General features: G+C 40.8%; 1 protein-coding gene and 1 pseudogene across 1 annotated transcript in view; one reads left to right on the top strand and one right to left on the bottom strand.

The window, feature by feature from the left end:
• LeuRS-m (Leucyl-tRNA synthetase, mitochondrial) overlaps positions 1-19,089 on the top strand; it is a 370,394-nt gene that overhangs the window by 237,562 nt on the left and 113,743 nt on the right. Inside the window, exon 10 of the mRNA XM_080284805.1 lies at positions 3,865-3,967. Coding sequence (XP_080140931.1) covers positions 3,865-3,967 — 103 coding nt within the window. The remainder of the gene's footprint in view (positions 1-3,864; positions 3,968-19,089) is intronic.
• On the bottom strand, positions 1,745-1,863 carry LOC145416970 (5S ribosomal RNA; annotated as a pseudogene).

The raw sequence follows: 19,089 nt of genomic DNA, 5'->3' as shown, positions 1-19,089 counted from the left end.
TGAGGAGCATAGGAGGCCGGAGTTAGGCAGTTGGTCCCAACATTTAAGATGAGAGTGACCAGCCTCACTCATCCCTGAGTGGCATTACATGAGCAATCAACCCCAGCCACCCCTTGGATAGAAACCTTTACCGGCTCAATCTGACTGGAGCGCAATAATTATCCACTAAACCACCAGGCGCCAAAATTTGGTTATATGATTACCACCCAGCGTAGTAAATGGTTTCCTGGTGTACAGAAAACCTTTTGGCTTGTCCTTCTGTGTAGTCACCCACAGGCAGAAGGAAGAGGAAAGAATGAATTAAAGAAAGATGGAAGAGGGAGTGTAAAGTCACCCGCAGGCAGAAGAAAGAGGAAAGAATGAAGGAAAGAAAGACAGAAGAGGATGGATGGAAAGAAGGATGGAGGAGAGGAAAAGGCAGACACCCGAGAGCAACACTACATCAAGTGAGTGGATGGTGAGCGCCCCCACCTACCACAAAATATTTCATAGCAGAATTAATATGAGATTAATTCTTATTGAGGGTTTTAATTACAGAATTTAATATGAGATTAATTCTTATTGAGGGTTTTAATAACAGAATCTAATATGGGATTAATTCGTATTAATTGTTTTAATAACAGAATTTAATGGGAGATTAATTCTTATTGAGGGTTTTAAATATCTGGAAGCTGTACTTTGTAAATATAGCAAATAGAGTATGAGGTTAAGGAGAGATCACTTGAAGGGAGAAGAGTAATTAGAGAGCACAATATTAGTTTGAATCATGGGTAGTCTGAAGGTTGAAACAATGCTGTTTTAGTTTTTTTTTTTTTTTTTTCCCCCAACACTTGTATGGGAGCTTTGTGGATTTCAAGCTGTAGAACTAACCTTTCTCTATGCAGCTATAGGCATAAGGAGGATGGAAGGTGCAAGCAGCAGCAAAATTTATCAGTATTATGAATTGGAAAAAAGGGCAATCGCATTGAAATGTGATCATTATTGAGTGGATAAAATGGAATACAGTGAGATGGTATGGATATACTCTATACAAAGACTGTACTTAGAGAAAGATTGGGGATCCGAGATTAAGGGTAGAAGTAGAGGTAGACCTTACGTGGTAGGGAAGAAGAGAGTGGAGCAGTATATTAGTTAGAGAGAAGAAAGGGGACTGTTTGAGAGAGTGAGAAAGTAGCTTGGAAGCAGTTTTGTCATGATCATCATCTGTTTGGGGGCTCCTAGGAGAAAGCAGGGTGTCAGAGATGATGATCATGATTTCTTTTGTGTGAGTGATCAGTTGTGGGAAACTGTGGAAGAACTGGATTCAAAATGTCTTTACTGTACAGTATATCATTGTCATAGCTTGAGTTATTAGACATTTTCACCACAAGTGTGAGGTCACTCTTAATTCTGTTTGAAGGAGGTCATCTATAACTTAACCCTTTGAGATTTTCAGCCCTCCACCGATTGTGTCTGTGCCAGTTTCAGCCTGGCACACATAGAGTGCACCGTCGTGCAGCGATATTTGTACTTAATCGGCCACTGTACACTAACTTTTTATGGTAGACTTATGACTGTGGTACCATTTTAAAACTGAATAGTTGCTCTTTATCATAGTATGGTTGAAAAAGGTAAATTCATTCATTCATTCATTGCCAGACGCCATGTATCCCAAACGGAGTGGCCAAGGGCTTAGAGTTAATTGTTTTACAGGGAGGGGCACTAATCCTCCACCAACCCCACTTGACACGTAGGGAGAACGTTATGCCAACAGCATCTGGTGTTCCCAGGCGGTCACCCATCCAAGTACTAACCAGACCCAATGTTGCTTAACTTCTCTGATCGGACGGGAAGCGGTGTACTCAGCGTCGTATGGTAAATATGGTAGCTAAAAGGCCAATACAACGAGTAGAAGTTAGCCGAAAATGAAAAATCGCACACCCTTCTGTAGAAAAATATTTGTAAAAAAAAAAAGTATTAGAATTACATGAAATTTGATTGCACCATGTCAATCTACAGTAAATTATCTTTCCATTGATATATAGGTTATGGCAATTTACATTAGTTTTCACAGAGAAAAACGAAAGCTCTCACCGTTACACAGGCAAATATCCATGCTGGTAATACTGATAGTATTCATGATAAAAGTGAATTTATTTTGTATATCTGTCTGATGTACTTGTCAGTGTATAACCAAATACTGTAGTTGGAAAAGGATAAACAGAATAGTGTATGTAGAACAAACCCAGATAGTTTATGGAAAACATGCAAAAAAACAAATGTTGTTTCATGACTCAAATTCGAGTCATCAGAATCTCAACAGTTGGATTTACAATGACTCAAAATTGCGTCTTCAGAATCTCAAAGGGATAACCTGCCGTGTGTTGGCCAACTTGGGTCCCTCATGGAGCCGTGGTACCGGCCAGTACCCCCCTTCCCGATGTGTTAGGAATGACGAGAAAACATGAAAAACAACCATGAAAGTACTCACAGAAGCCTAAAAAGTCGATGTTGAGGTTAATTCATTCTGAAATGTTTGGTCTAAAACCCGTAGACTTCATCAGCTACCCGTGACACCCAGTGAGTTGAGGTAGGAGATTGGTGTTTTCTTTTTGGGTAACCATCCCAAATGACTCAGGGACACTCCTGGAAGGTACTTAGATGATGTGGGAACTGTCCCCAAGCATAACGATATGTGGGGGTGCATTACGACGTGAGTGAGTGGTATTTATCAGGTAAATGTTCGTAATTTTGGAGTTAGTATTTTACACGTGTAAAAAAGTGTTTGCACGCACATATGTATTTTACATTTACATCTTCTTTTGCACAAAGCGCATGCATTCTGAATTCTTCTCACACATTGTATGCATTATGTGTCTTCTCAAACACATAAGACATAAGACACAGTCAAAGTAAAACTGAGGATGCAGCTACCCACGCAGCCTGGGGGAGGCATGGGTAAGTCATAGCATCGGTACCAGCCCTACAAAGGTGCAGGACTATGCCTACCAAAATCTCCCACCAAATTTGAATGTTCGAATTTTGGCAATTTTTTCAATTGCAGGCCGTATTATGGCTATGGCAATTTGTGCACACACATGGCACACCGTAATATTACAGCTGTGGCACACAGCTGGTTAGTGGTACCAGTGAAGTAGTCAGGAATTTCTTGTGTGTTATGTCACCTGTTTCATGCTTCCCTTCATGTTTCTAGATTCATTTATTCATCCCAGTCATTCTTCATCCAGTCGTTTTGTACCAAGTCATAGTAGGAGCTTGAGACTACAGTAGTCATTCCCGACATACAAGGTGAGAGTGGCCAGCCTCTGTTATCCCTGAGCTTTATTTATATGAACAATAAATTCCAACCATCCTTCAGATGTAACCCCATACAGGCTCAGTCCGGCTGGAGTGCCTTAACCCACTACATCATCAGGCATCATTTGATTATAGAGTTACCTCTCAATGTAGTTAATGGTTTCCTGGTTTACAGGAAACCGTTTTGCTTCCAATGCAGTGTACAGTCACCCAAAGGTAGCACTGCATTAAGTGAGTAGATGGTGGGCACCCCAACCTGCCACAAAGATTTATTTATGGAAGATAATTTTTAGGCTTAGAAAGCATGATAATGATGATTAATGCTATATTTTAATCTGAAGGGTGATTGGGGTTTATTGCATATACAATCCCACTTGAGCAAGCAGTGGGTCACTCACTGTAAATGCCTGGACTAAGTGACCTAGCTCAAGGCCTCTTTGCATCTTATGGAGCAGTAAAGACTTAAATAGCGATGATGATGAGAAATCGTACACCATTTTCTGAAACTTGAGTGTGTGATTACATCATTATCCATGATCCTAATATCACATCTTAATTGCGTTACAGCATTCCCAGGCAACGTGATGTGGCAGCACCGGTTGTGGCTCACAGTTGGAGAGTTCATCAGTGTAAGACGTGCTGACCCCAATTCTCACCTGGAGTCACTAAGGTTAGAGGCAGATGGAAAAGCTATATATATTTAAGAACTTGATGTCATATTTTTTTAAAAATTCATCATTGTAGTACTTAATTTGTTCTTCGCTAGGAAGTAGAGTTTTAGAAATTCAAAAGTAACTGAGAGAATGATTGGTAGAGATGGAGGGGAAGTGGGGATTAGGGAAATGGTTTGCTGAATTTGGTAGCTTTAGGGGTTACTGTTACTGCAGAAGTTCACCACACTGCATTCCCAGCTGTAGGATAAAAGATATTATATGGAAAATTTTTATGTGATTGCAGTATAAGAGTGCATAAAATAATTTTGAGAGAGAAGCATACCCTCTGACATTCGAGAAAGTGTATATAGGAAATCTGGAGTGGTGGATGGACATGATGCTATCAGGAGACTTTGCAAACTTTTGCTTGACAGGGGAGACAGCAGGATCTATGAATTATCTTTCCAGAAAGAATTTTCTTTTTCCTAACACTAAGGGCTTTGCCATCTCAGTGCCAGTGTAATTTCAGATGGGGGGAAAGGTAAATTTGTTTATTTTTAGGAGAATTTGTTTATTTTCAGGAGGTCCCCCATTACGATGTTCATAATTTTTTTTTTTTTTTTCCACCAGACATAATAGTGACCAGGTTTCCTGTTACACACTGCTTTGCCTGTGTGTGTGTGTGTGTGCAATCTTGGTTGATAATTCTGAAGATCTTCATTGTTTGGCCAATTTTTGCCTTCTCACACCTTTGTTAGACGGTATTACCTGTATATAAAGCAGTATAACAGTATGCCAACAGAAGTAAATTAGCCACATGTAAAAATGTTAAAGTGAGAAATCTGAGAGAGAGAGAGAGAAAGAGAGAGACTGCAAAGTGCTGCCAGCTCGGTAAGATGACATGAGGGATGCAAAATTTCTCATCCCCCTTATTTATTCCTTCTTTTTACTCTTACTACAGGCATACCCCAGTTTAACGATGCAATTGGTTAAGGAAAAACCCATTGCTAGGCCAGGTATTGTATCTCGGGGTAGATTTAACATGTAAAGTATAGGGATGCATTTTTGAGCCTTTAGGTTCACCCCCATCCAAGTCCTATCTATCTATCTATCTATAGCCCGACGCCCTAATCCCGCAAAGGGTGGCCGCAGACAAAACGCCTCCAAGTCGCTCTGTCACCCACCATTTGACTACCCTCCCCCCAACTCACCTCCCCCCTCCCTCATATACCTCTCAACTCCATCCCTCCACCTCATCCTTGGTCTACCTCTCCCTCTCCCTCCCTCCACCTCACCTACATACACCCTCTTAGTCAGTCTTTCATTCTCCATTCTCTTCACATGTCCATACCACCTCAGTGTATTTCTCCTAATCTTCTCAACCACATCCACATCCACCCCACAGCGTTCTTTCACTTCTTCATTCGTCAGCCTGTCCCTCCTTGTCACTCCACATGCTCCTCTCAAGTAACTCATTTCCACTGCTCTCACTCTTGACTTGTTCCCCTCTTGCAAGGTCCATGCCTCGCTTCCATACGTCAGGGTAGGGATCACAATACTATCATGCAGTGACTTCTTAACTTCCATACTCACCTCCCTATTTCTCATCACTGCTTTCAGTGTACCAACAACCTTCCTTCCCTGCTGTACCCTTTCACGCACTTCATCCCCCAAAGTTCCATCCTTACTCATCACACTACCCAAGTACTTGAATGCACTCACATTCTCCCTATCCTCACCATCCAACCTCACTGCACACTCTGTGACTTCATTCCTCTCAAACACCATAACTTTACTTTTGTTTACATTAACTTTCAGATTCCTCCTCCTACACACTGTCCCAAATTCATTCACCAAACCTTGCAACTCCCATTCATCTTCACTCAACAGTACTGTATCATCAGCAAACAGCAACACCGGAAGCTTCCAAATCTCACCCTCATTCATTAGAGACACCCCCACATCCACTGCCCTACCCTGCACCTCCTTTACAACCCCATCCATGTATATATTAAACAGCCATGGAGACATCACACAACCCTGTTTCAGTCCCACATTGAGATCAAAGAACTCACTCAGCTCACCATCCACTCGCACCGCAGCCCTAGCTCCCTCGTACATACTCTTCACAGCACTCAACAATTTCCCCTCCACTCCATATATTCTTAATACCTTCCACATACCTTGCCTATCTATTCTGTCATAAGCTTTCTCCAAGTCCATGAAGGCAGCATACACTTTCCTTCCCTTCTCTAGATACTTCTCCACTAAACATCTTAGAACAAATATCTGATCTACACACCCTTTTCCCTTCCTAAATCCCCCTTGTTCTTCTCCAACTAGCTCCTCTGTCATATGCCTAACCCTATCAGTGAGTATTCTACCATATATTTTACCAGTCACACTAAGTAGGCAAATACCCCTATGGTTACCACATACTTCTCTCTCCCCTTTACCTTTGTATAAAGGAACAGTTATACCTGATTTCCAGTCCTCTGGAACCCTTCCCTCTTCCCAAGCCAATCTACACAACTTCCATATCCACTCCACAACAATCTCACCCCCATACCTCAGCATTTCACCACACACTCCATCAATTCCTGGTGCCTTTCCCAACTTAATCTTCTTCATTGCTTCCACTACTTCCACCCTACTGATCTCTTCCTCCCTCCTCTCATCTCTTCTTCTCCCAGCCATTCCCCAACCACTTATACTCGCACTGCTCTCACTCTTTACATTCAACGAATCCTTAAAGTGCTCCTTCCATCTCCTCAGTTTCTCTCTCTTCTCCACCAACAATCTATTATTCCTATCTTTCACTCCCCTACTATTTCCCCTTTCACACTGCCTTACTTTCTTTACCTCCTTCCAAAACAATTTCTTACTCTCCCTCCATTTCACACTCAGATTCCTCCCAAACTCTTCATCCACTTTCTTCTTACTCTCCTTCACCAGTTTCTTAACCTCCCTTCTCCTGCTCACATATCTCTCTCTCTTCTCTCTCTCATCTTCTCCCCTACCTCTACTCGCTAACCATTCACTATATGCCTTCTTCTTTTGTTCCACAGCTCGTTTCACCTAATCATTCCACCGTGCTGTCCCTTGCACACCCTTGCATCTCCTCCTCACTCCACAAACCGCCTCACACGCTGCGCCTGTCTCTTCCGTGAATATCTTACATACGTCTTCCACCCCTTCCATCTGCTCTAGCTCATACCTTCCCAATCTTTCTTCCACTATGCTCTTATACTCTGTCATTTTCTCACTATCTTGCAATTTCTCCACTCTTCTCACAGGAGTTGCTTCCTCCTGTCTTCCCCTTTGTCTCCTCAACCACTTTCTTTGCAGCTCTACCTTGGCCATCAATAAGTAATGGTCCGAGACTCCATTCCCTCACCCTCTCCACACTCTTGCATCCAACACTTGTCTTCTCATTCGCTCATCCACACACATGTAGTCTATCATTGCTTTTCGTTCAACAAGTTCGCCATCCATCCTCCTCATTACTCTCCATGTGTACCAGTGCATCATCTTATGCCGAAAGTAGGTGTTGGCTATTGACAACCCCTTTCCAGCACAGATGTCCACCAAAGCACTTCCATTCCCATCTACGTCAGCTGGCACACCCCACTGACCAACCACTCCATCCACTCGTACATTCCCAACTTTGCCATTCATGTCTCCAATCAACAGCACTTTCTCACTCCTCTCAGACTTGTCCATACACGCTTCTACACTCGCCCAAAACTCATCTTTCACTCTTTCCACTCGATCCTCTGTCGGGGCATACACACATACAATCGCCCACGCTTGTATACCTACTTTCATCCTCACCCAAACAATCCTTGCACCCACTGTTCCATACTCTCTTATATTCTCCTTCCACTTCTTGCTTATCATCAGACATACTCCCTCTCTTGCCCTCTCATTTTCATTGACTCCCGCACATATACCTAAACCATATTCCCATTCTCTCACCCTTTCACCTTCCCATTTAGTTTCAGTCAATCCACATATATCCACTTTTGCATCCTCAAGCACCTGAACAATCTCTCTCTCTTTCACTTCATCATTCACTCCTCTCACATTCCACGTTCCCACCCTAAGAATGTCCTTTGTCCGTTCCTTAGTCGTCAACGTATGGTCCGTCAGGGTCCGAGGCGCTTTATTCGCTTTTTTAGTTAGTTCTTTTTACGGGGTGGGGCACTAACCCACCACCAACCCTTTTAGTCGCCTTGTACGACAAGCAGGGATACTGGGGAGTATTCTTGAAACCCCACCCAAATAAGTCCAAAAATAAGTTTCAAGCTAACCTAAACCCCCAGATAGATTTAAAACAAGCTAAACCAAGCCTAAAACCAGTTTATAACTCAACCCAAAAAAATAAAATCAGAAAATCTGATGCAAGTGTGGAAAAAATCAAGTAGAGTTGCGATTTAAGAGAAAATGAGACAACAATCTTACAATAACGTGAACATTTAATTTCCCCAAGTATTTTTTAATAACACCAATATCACATAATTACGCAAGACTCAAAATGGGTATGTTTAGTATCCACTTTCTATGTGGCTGTGCTTGTTAACATGTGTGTTGTACTTTTGTCCCTCACCACTAAGGGTCTTGCAGTGTTGCCAGATGTGCGCGTTCTTGCCAGACTAAGCGATATGTGCATGTGTGTGTATTTACCCAGTTGTGATATACAGGAAATGAGCTACGCTCATGGAGTCCCGTCTCTTTCTCAGCAAGTCAAATTTTGCTTTAAACTTAATATAGATTTTTAGACTGGATGATCTCTTTGTCCAGGCTATTCCATTGGTCTATGCATCTACTGTGTAAGGAAAACTATATTTCTTGATATCCTTCAAGCAGCTTGGCTTCTTGAGATTCGTTCCATGTCCTCTTGTTACTCTCGTATGCCATAAAAACAGGTCTTCTCTGTCAATTTTATGTACCCCCATCATGGCCCTGAACACTGCAATCATGTCGTCCCTCTCCCTTCCTGTAAGGAAGGCAAATCCAGCTTTTCCAACCTTTCTCCATACGACATCTGCCAGGCTGGGGACCATCTTGATTTGCTGTTCTTTGTATTCTATCAGTCTTATTTTTGTTTCTTTTTGTGTGGGGACCACACTACTGCTGCATATTCTAACTTGGGGTGGATCATGGCCACTATCAATTTTTTCATCATCTCCTTATTCATGTAATGAAATGCTACTCCTATGTTTGTCAAAAGTTTGTACGTCTCTCTAACTGTCTTATTAATGTGTTTTTCAGGTGACAAGCTATCCTGGACTAGCACTCTCAAATCTTTCTCTTCTCTCACTTTTGTGATTGGTTCATTACCCATCAAATAATTCAGTGATGGCCTCTTGGTACTCTTACCCATTTCCAATATTTTACATTTTGGGGGGGTTGAATTTCATTTCCTACATCTGGCTCCAACCATGTATCCTATCCAGATCCTCCTGCAACATTTTACATTCTTCCTCAGCTTCTACTTTCCTCAAGATCTTTGCATCATCGGCAAACAGACTTGCATTACTGTTCACTCCATCTACCATATCATTTACGTAAATCAGGAACATTACTGGCAGTAATACCGAGCCCTGTGGGGTGCCACTTGTTACTTTCCTTCATCCAGACATCCTGTCCTTTATTACTGTACTCATTTGTCTGTCTCTCAAAAAGTCTCTCATCCATTCCAGGAGGTTTCCCTTCAGTCCTCCTATATGCATCAATTTCCACAATATTCGCTAATGGGGTACCTTGTCGAAGGCTTTCTCCAGATCTAAATACAGTACACACAATCCACACAACTGTCTCTCTCCTGTAGCGTGTCAGTCGCACATAAGTAAAAGCTCAACAAGTTGGAAACACATGACCTTCCACTTCTGAATCCAAACTGACTTTCAGCCAAAATGTTCATCTCCAGATATTTTATCCATCTATCAGGATTCTCTTGCACAATTTTGCGACCATACTAGTCAGGGACACTAGTCTGTAATGCAGGGGTTCTTCTTTGTTTCCTCCCTTATAAATTGGTACCACATTTGCCCTTTTCCATTCCCGAGGCACTTTCCCTTCTTCCAGAGAACACACAAACTGTGAATCTTATCTGCCAGTTGTTCTCTGCATTCCTTCAGTACCCAATTAGAGATTCCATCCGGTCCTGGGGCTTTCATTACATCTTGATATTCTAGTAATTTATACACTTCCTGCATTTTCACTTTTATATCTTTTATCACTATGTTTCTAGTCCCTCCAAAATCCCTTTCATTGGTGAAAACCAATTGGAAACATTTGTTCATTATTTCAGCTTGCATTGCTGCTTCTCTATAGACATCTCCTTCTGCTTTCAGTTTGGTGAATCCTTCCTTTTGTTTCAATTTGCGATTGACAGATCTATAAAACAACTTGGGTTCATCCTTACACTTGTCAAGTATACCTTTTTCATAGTTCCTCTCTTCCTCTCTACCTATTCTTGTATATTCTTTTCTACTTCTGTTATATTCTTCCTTTGTTCTTTTATTACCTTTCTTTCTCCAGTTGTTCCATCCCATGTCCCTCTCTTTTTTTGTTATCATTCACCTTTTAGTAAACCACTCCTTATTTGTGTTTTCTTTCCCACTTATGCTTGGCACATATTTTTCCACTCCCAAATTATAGAGCTCTAGAAAGATATCCCACTTCCTCTGTATCTCTCTTGTTCCTCTGAATTTTCTCCAATCCACATTTTTGAAAAATTTTCTCAATCCTGTAAAGTTTGCTTTCCCAAAGTTGTATCTTCCCTGCCTATAAAGCTTGTCTCTTGGCACCACGGTCCCTATTATCATCTGGAACTCAATGACCACATGATCACTTTTTCCTATAGGACATAGATATTTTAAAGATTCAGTTACATCAGGTTCTTTGGTTAGCAGTAAATCTAGTCTTGCTGGTGTGTCATCCCCTCGGTATCGTGTCTCTTCTTTGACCCACTGTGTCATTACATTATTCATTGCTATATTTAATGGTATAGTGCTCCACAAATCTTCACTTCCTCCTGAATCCCATTCCTCCCAGTTCACCTCTTTACAGTTAAAATCACCCATTAGAATTATATTGTTGCTTTTCTCAATCACTTTCTGTAGATACCGAACCATGTCTGACAACATCCCTGGTATTCCTCGTCATTCCATGCTCTTGTGACAGGGGGAACATTTACTACTGCCATATCTCTCTTGCCATTGTCTCCAGTCTAATTTCATATTTATCACTTCAGCCCTGCCCTCTCCCATTTCCACAGTATTCACATTTATATTGTTCTTCGCCGCTATCATCACTTCTCCCGTTTTTTCTTTTCTGTCTCTTCTTCACAGTTTGTATTTACCATCTCCCATATGGATATCAGTGTCCTCTCTTAACTTGGTCTCTACAAAGCACATAACGTCTGTTTCATGTACCCTTAAGAAATCATTGATTTCTAACCTTGCCAATGTTAAACCATCAACATTAGTACATGCCACTTTCAAACTTTTTTCGTTGTTTTTTATACCCTCTTCTCTTCTTCTCTTTGTCGGTACCACTTTCTCAATTTCTGATCCATAACTCTTCAATAAAACACCATCTTCTCTTCCTCTGTTCTCTGTTCATTTTTTGCCTTTGCTTCCTTTACTAACGCCTTTATTTTAGCTCTTTCTTCCTCATTTGCATCTCTCCTTATCCAAACATTTTTTAACCCTTTTTGTCTGATAATTTCCATGTTCTATTGATGATTTCATTTACCATTACCTGGGACTTGAACTTTACCTTAATTGGCCTCCCCCTCCTTCCTCGTACTTTCCTAACCTAAACACTTCTTCAGTCTCTTCTTGAGCTTCGTTGTTACCCTACATAACTACTGATATTATCTCTTTAACCTTACTCAGTTCTTCTCTTTCTCTTTCTGATCTTACTGTCATACATTTTTCTTTTACTCCTGAAATTATTACACGTTTCTCGTATCTGCTACATCCCTGACTAAAGATTCTCTACTTCTCAGTACCCTAATCACTTCCTTCTCCACCTTTTCCTTGCTTTGTTGTTTAATAATCTCTTTCAGATTTACATTTCCTTCTTCCTGAATATTCTTCCACCCCTTGTGTTGTTCCTTGATTCCCTTAATGTGCTCATCTTGCATCCTTAATTTTGATTCATACTCATCTAGTTTACTTTTCATCCTGTCCCTTTCTTCTTCCAACCTCTTATTTTCCCTCTTGAGCTGTTTTATTTCATTTGAGGCAGATTCATTACTCACTTTTAATTCTGTAACTTGTCTTTCTTTTTTACCACTGTGTGTGCAGACTACTTCCAGTTTATTCTGCAGTACTTTGATCTCGTTCTCCTGCTCAAAGGTCCGTTCCTGCAGCTCTTTAATTACTGTCCATACCTTTTTTAACTCCTGGACATTCCTCTCCGCCATTTTCTCTACTCCTGCTATTCTTGTTTGGTTCAGTGTAGCACTTCCTTTTCTCATATCATCGTTGGAGAAGCCTGCAAAATCCCCTTCAACAGATGTAAACAAAGCACCATCCCTCTCCGTCATGATGCAACCATACGGAAACTTTTATTTCCACTGTATCTTGTACTCTTTATGGCCAAAAGCTGGGTTTTTTTTTCTCTCAAATGTCTGATGGGACCGCCACTCACGCACTTATTCACATAATCACGATAGGCTGGTCCTGTTTTCGCTGCTGATTCAGCAATTATTTCCCCACAATCCAGGAACAGCTCCATCTCTGTCAGGGACCTGTGTGTGTGTGTGTGTGTGTGTGTGTGTGTGTGTGTGTATTTACCTATTTACCTATTTGTAGTATACAGGAATTGAGCAATGCTCGTGTTGTCCTGTCTCCATATCCACATTTATCAAGTCTACCTTTACACACATGAATGTTTTTCTCATGCACCACCTCTTTGTCTAAGTCGTTCCAAATATTTAAGTATTTACCTAATATACCTAATTGTGATATACACGGAATGTACTATGCTCGTGGGTTTCCGTCGCTGTTTCTCAATAAGTCGAATTTAGCTTTAAACTCATTTAAGTTTTTAGACTGGACGATCTCTTTGTCCAGGCTATTCCATAAGTCTATACTTCTGTAAGGAAAGCTATATTTCTTGATATCCTTCAAGCAGCTTGACTTTTTCAATTTCATTCCGTGTCCGTGGCCTCTTGTTGCTCTCTTATCCCATACAAACAGATCTTCTTTGTCAATTTTATCTACTCCCACCATGGTCCTGAACACCGCAATCATGTCTCCCCTCTTTCTCCTTTCCTCTAACGAAGGCAAATCCAGTTTTTCCAGCCTCTCTCTGTATGACAGGTCTGTCAGACTGGGGACCATCTTGGTTGCTGTTCTTTGTATTCTCTCAATCTTGTTTATATCTTTCTTTTTGTGTGGGGACCACACTACCGCTGCATATTCTAACCTGGGGCAGATCATGGCCACTATCAATTTTTTCATCATTTCCTCATCCATATAATGAAATGCTACTCTTATGTTAGTCAAGAGTTTATAAGTCTCTCCTACTATCTTGTTCATGTGCTTTTCTGGTGACAAACTATCTTGGACCAGCACTCCCAAATCTTTCTCTTCTCTCCTTTTTATGATTAATTCATTACCCAAAAAATAATTCATTGATGGCCTCCTGGTACTTTTACCCATTTCCAATATTTTACATTTCTTTACATTAAATTTCATTTCCCACGTCCGGCTCCAATTGTGTATCCTATCCAAATCCTCCTGCAGTATTTTACAGTCCTCCTCAACCTCTATCTTCCTCAAGATCTTTACATCATCAGCAAACAGACTTGCATAACTGTTCACTCCATCTACCATATCATTTACGTAAATCAGGGACATTACTGGCGCCAACACTGAGCCTTGAGGGACTCCACTTGTTACTTCCCTCCATCCAGACATCTTTTCCTTTATTACTGTCCTCATTTGTCTGTTTCTCAAAAAGTCTCTCATCCATTCCAGAAGTTTCCCCTTTAGTTCTCCTATATATTCTAGTTTCCACATTAGTCTCTTATGAGGTACCTTGTCAAAGGCCTTCTCTAAGTCTAAGTACACACAATCCACCCAACCATCTCTCTCCTGTACCACATCAATCGCTCTTGAGTAAAAGCTCAACAAGTTAGAAACACATGACCTTCCACTTCTGAATCTAAACTGACATTCAGCCAAAATATTCATCTCTTCCAGATATTTTATCCATCTGTCTTTCAGGATTCTCTCACACAATTTTGTGACCATGCTGGTTAGAGACACTGGTCTATAATTTAGGGGTTCTTCCCTGTTTCCTCCTTTGTAAATTGGTACCACATTTGCCCTCTTCCATTCTTTTGGCACTTTCCCCTCTTCCAGTGAGCATACGATTAAGCTGTGAATTTTATCCGCCAGTTGTTCTCTGCATTCCTTCAGTACCCAATTAGAAATTCCATCAGGTCCTGGGGCTTTCCTTACATCTTGAGTTTCCAGTAATTTATACACTTCCTGTACCTCCACTTTTATATGTGGAGTGGTGGGTCAGTCATAACAAGGAAGGATGGGTTCAGGTGAAGACACTGTCAAGGAGGTGAGATGATAATTGCAGTTTGGGGAGGGGGAGGGGATAAGTGGAGGAGTGAGAGAATAATGGACTTTAATCTGCAAGAGAGAGAGAAAGAGAGAGAGAGGATAAGAACGAAAGAGAGAGAGGATAGTACAGAAGTAGGTTTGGAGTAGAAAGGCGATGGGGTAGAGGAAAAGAACTTTGTGTCATTAGTAAGTATGGGATTAGGGTTGGGTTGGGCAGTTAACTGAGAGAGAGAGAGAGAGAGAATAAGAACAGAAATATAAGAATGAGGGAGAGAGAGAGAGAGAATAAGAACAAACATATAGGAATGAGAGAGAGAAAAAAAAAATGAGCAAAAATATAAGAATGAGAGAGAGAGAATAAGAACAACAATATAAGAATGAGAGAGAGCGAGAGAGAGAGAGAGAGAGGATAGTATAGAAGCAGGTATGGAGTAGAAAGGCTATGGGTTTGAGGGAAAGAACTTTGTGTTGTAAGTACTTATGGGATTAGGGTTGGATTGGACAGGTATGTCAGAGGGAGAGAGAGAGAGAGAGAGAGCACAGAAATTGGTATGGAGTAGAAATGTGATGGGGTAAAGAACTTTGTGTCATAAGTAATTATGGGATAGGATTGGATTGGACAGGTACTTGTGGTAAAGAGTGAGATGGCTTCAGACAGAGAGAGAGGGGCGGAGGAGGGACAGGGTGGTCATTATAACCCTGGGGCAAATTGTGTGATGAGGGAAGAGCAATATTCAAGAGTTTTTACATATAGCTAACTTCAGTGCAGTAACTGTGAACATATTTTGTGACTGCTATAGTGATTTGCTGATGACTCGGGATCAGAAAACTTCAGCTCATACAGTATGTGACGGGTTTACATGTTGATATTAATCCAATAGTTGAGTCCACGTAAATTAAGCTTTCTTACAAATTATACTGCTTGGTTGACTTACTTCTTATTTGAAAGCATAAATAGATACGAAGTTGATTGTCAGAGTTCACTGTTTGTGGACATGGATGGAATGCCAGTGAAACTTCTTGAAGAATTTCATATGTTTAGGGGAAAATATGTGGTCTCCAGACCTAACCCCCTATTTTACATGTAAATATATATCACGATTTAACACAAAATTGATTTAACATGAGATTCCACATAACTTATCTCATATTGTACATAGACTCCACAGTAGTAAACTTTTCCTCAAAATGACAATGTTCACCTCACCTATGACTAAAAAACATTAATCTGAGTCTAAAAACAGTTTATGAATCAACCTAAACACAAATTTAAGTATAAAATCAAATCAAAATCAGTTAACAAAAAACAAAACCCACTGTTATACCGGGGTTTGGCAATTATTCGGCAGGGTAGGGTCGTATTTCTACCCTCATCGCTATGCCGGGGTATCATATCTCACGGTCTGCTTGTATTTGGTTGTGACAGAGGGAATGAAGAGTTGAATAATAGAGAGGGAGAGAAGTAACAGATGGAGGAAAGGAAGGAGGAGAAGACCAATGAAAGAGAAGCAAGAGGGGATAGTAACTGAGGTGAGAGCAATGGTAAGGGAGAAGCAAAGTTGAGGTATCGCAAGAGTCGGTTTTTGTTTTATGTCCGTTTTACCTGTGAAGAGAAGGGTATAATTCAGTAAGCAAGTTGGGGTCATACATATTGTTTAGGGGGAAAGTGGGGGGAGGGGGTCAGGTTTGAGATGTGGTTAACATACAGTAACGACCCGATGTACGATTGGTTTACAGCAGGTTAGAACCAGTCGCATACCAATAGCTCATTAATCAGTGTTAATTTACCATGGATTCAGTGGAGATAAATAGGGGGTCAAGGGCCACATAACCTAAAATCACAGAAAACATTTCTGCCACCCACCAGAGGTATGTCTAGGCCGGTGCAAGTTGGTGCCAAGAGACTCGCCCCTCCTTGTGGAGCATAACAATGCCCAGTTTAACATTGAAGGAAAGGCTATGCCTTTCCCATTTAGGCTTGCCCTTGGCACCCTTTGCAACACCACGCATTCCACTGGGGTTAGCACTCTTACCTGATGAAGTTTTCCAGATCACTAGTTTCAGTATTTCACACTCTGTATACTTAAAACAATTGTTGTTCATTTGCACTGTTTTTTTGTGATAGTGATAGTGTTTCAGTGGCCTTACCTGCGCAAGGTGATTAGGTAACACGGGGAATGCATGAGATGATCACAGCAGCAGGACACATTAGTGAGTAGGTGAGTGACTTGGGGACTTTAAAAGGATGGCAGGAAGGAGGATGTGTATGCAGAAGTCTCAGAAGGGAATTTTGGCATTTGCACATGTAAACACAGAGTGGCCATCTCAGCTCAAACATATGACTGTTGGCTTGCACAAGTGGTGTTGTATGTGCACAGGTTCATCGTATGCAGCCATTGCAAAACTCATGTGAGCAATTTTCATGATCATTGACCTAAAACTGAGTATAAGTTTTCTTTCTCTGTTATAGTGATCAGTCACATACCAGATTATCATATGCAGGATCATTACTGTATTAGTCTTTATATAATGTCATCTGCAATTTTTTGCAGATGTGCGACAGACACACCTGCGAATAACAAAGATCCATGAATAATGAAAATCTATCCAAAAGAGCCCCTGCTGTAGTGCCACAAATTTAATATTCATGTATGTGTTTAGAAGTACTGTACTGTAATTTTTAAGTTAGATAGGGTGTAACCTGAATACTAGTCTATAGATTCCTGTCCTAAGTAGTAATTCATATGTTAATGATTAATGTAGGGTTAACTTTATTTTTATATGTATGCATCTCTGTATCTATGCATTGGGTGATGTAATTGTGGATGTTGAGCTATGGGAATTCCTCCGTCTGGTCGAGTAATGAGTAACAGATGCGCGCAGCTTTTCCCCTCCTTTGTGCGTCGTTATTGGGCGCCGAGTTTAAACCTTAAACAGAATAATGATGAATATACAATTCTTTCTGTATCCTAGTTGTGAAATGTTTACTAATGAAGCTGCTAGAACCCAAATATGTGAGATTAACAGTCAAAAAGGCCTAAATAATGTCATTTGTGAGGATGTTGGGTCTGGTTAGTACTTGGATGGGTGACCGCCTGGGAACACCAGATGCTGTTGGCATCCCTACGTGTCAAGTGGGGTTGGTGGAGGATTAGTGCCCCTCCCTGTAAAACAATTAACTCTAAGCCCTTGACCACCCCGTTTGGGATACATGGCGTCTGGCAATGGATGGATGGATGGGTGAGGATTTAATAGTCCCGCTTACCTTAGCCGTCACTAGATGGCATAAGCTGCCCCAAAATTCAAGGCGGGATAGTGGTAAAATCAGTATCTAAATTAAGTAAGGATTGAATCCCAAATTTTCCCCAATTCAATCAAAAGTCCTGGCGTCATGGGTACACTGCTAAATAAATTGTGAAGAGAATTGAAACCCACCATATTTCAAAAACACCACCTCATTTGATTTAGCAGTGGCGTCTCTAGCGTACCCAGGAAGCCCACTCGAGGCCCAGACTTCGTGTATAATGGACGTTCATTCAGGTGAGCTGTCCACATTTCTCCTTCCCCCCCCTCTTTTTCTTTGTTTAATCCTTACTTGGCATGGACTATATGAAGTAATATTGTTGAAAGCTTAACGTAGACACTCGAGGCCCAGACGTCGTGTATAATGGACATTCGTTCAGTCCCCAGACACCGGCGACGTCAGTGTGAGCACGAGGCTTTCCCGTAGTATTGTCCAAAGACTTGAACATACACACTTACACTACCCATGAATTATTTTATAAACCAAATGTAATTGTAATAGTATTATTGATCTATCAAGTGAATTTTTTTTTGTAAATAAGAAATAGAAATTTAAAAGTGATGTAATCTGGTAACGGAAGGGCGAAATTCAAAACCATTAACCATTTTCTTTCTTAAATTAAGTTTAGGAAATTAGGAGCGTGGAAAGGAACTTAGTGATTGTGAGCAATGATGTAATTTTGAATTGAACCTCGAGGCTAAACAAGCCCGAGTGATTATGTATTCTTGGTGATTATACAATGTCTGAATTGTACCTCGAGGCTAAACAAGCCCGAGTGATTACGAATTCTTGGTGATTAAACAATTTTTTTAATTGTACCTCGAGGCTACACAAGCCCGAGTGATTATGCATTTTTGGTGATTATGTAGTAATGATGATTATGAACTATAAATAATCCTGAACTGATTGTGGATTATAGAGAATTACATGATGAGAGTATATTATATGGACGAAAATGAACACGAGTAATAATTCTTATTGGTTCGAGGCTATGCCAGCCCGAAAAGACAACCCATGCTCGTAAAAAGGTCCCTGTCTTGAGGCTATTGTCGAGCCCAAGAATAACTGACAGAAAAGAAAGTAAGGTACAATGACCTCATAAATCGCTTGTATCAAATTGTTTTCGTCTGGTGACAATGTTGGAGGAATGGTCATCCAAACCCTGGTTTTAATGTATAATCTTCTTTCATATGACAAAGGGTCATGTAATTAAAAATGTTTTGTGGAAACCAGC

The sequence above is a fragment of the Coenobita brevimanus genome, chromosome 13, assembly GCF_032717465.1.
Source record: "Coenobita brevimanus isolate Jiangsu-jjx chromosome 13, ASM3271746v2, whole genome shotgun sequence".
Classification (NCBI taxonomy): domain Eukaryota; kingdom Metazoa; phylum Arthropoda; class Malacostraca; order Decapoda; family Coenobitidae; genus Coenobita; species Coenobita brevimanus.
Note: the sequence above shows the minus strand (reverse complement) of the source record. Positions and strands in the feature narration are given on the sequence as shown.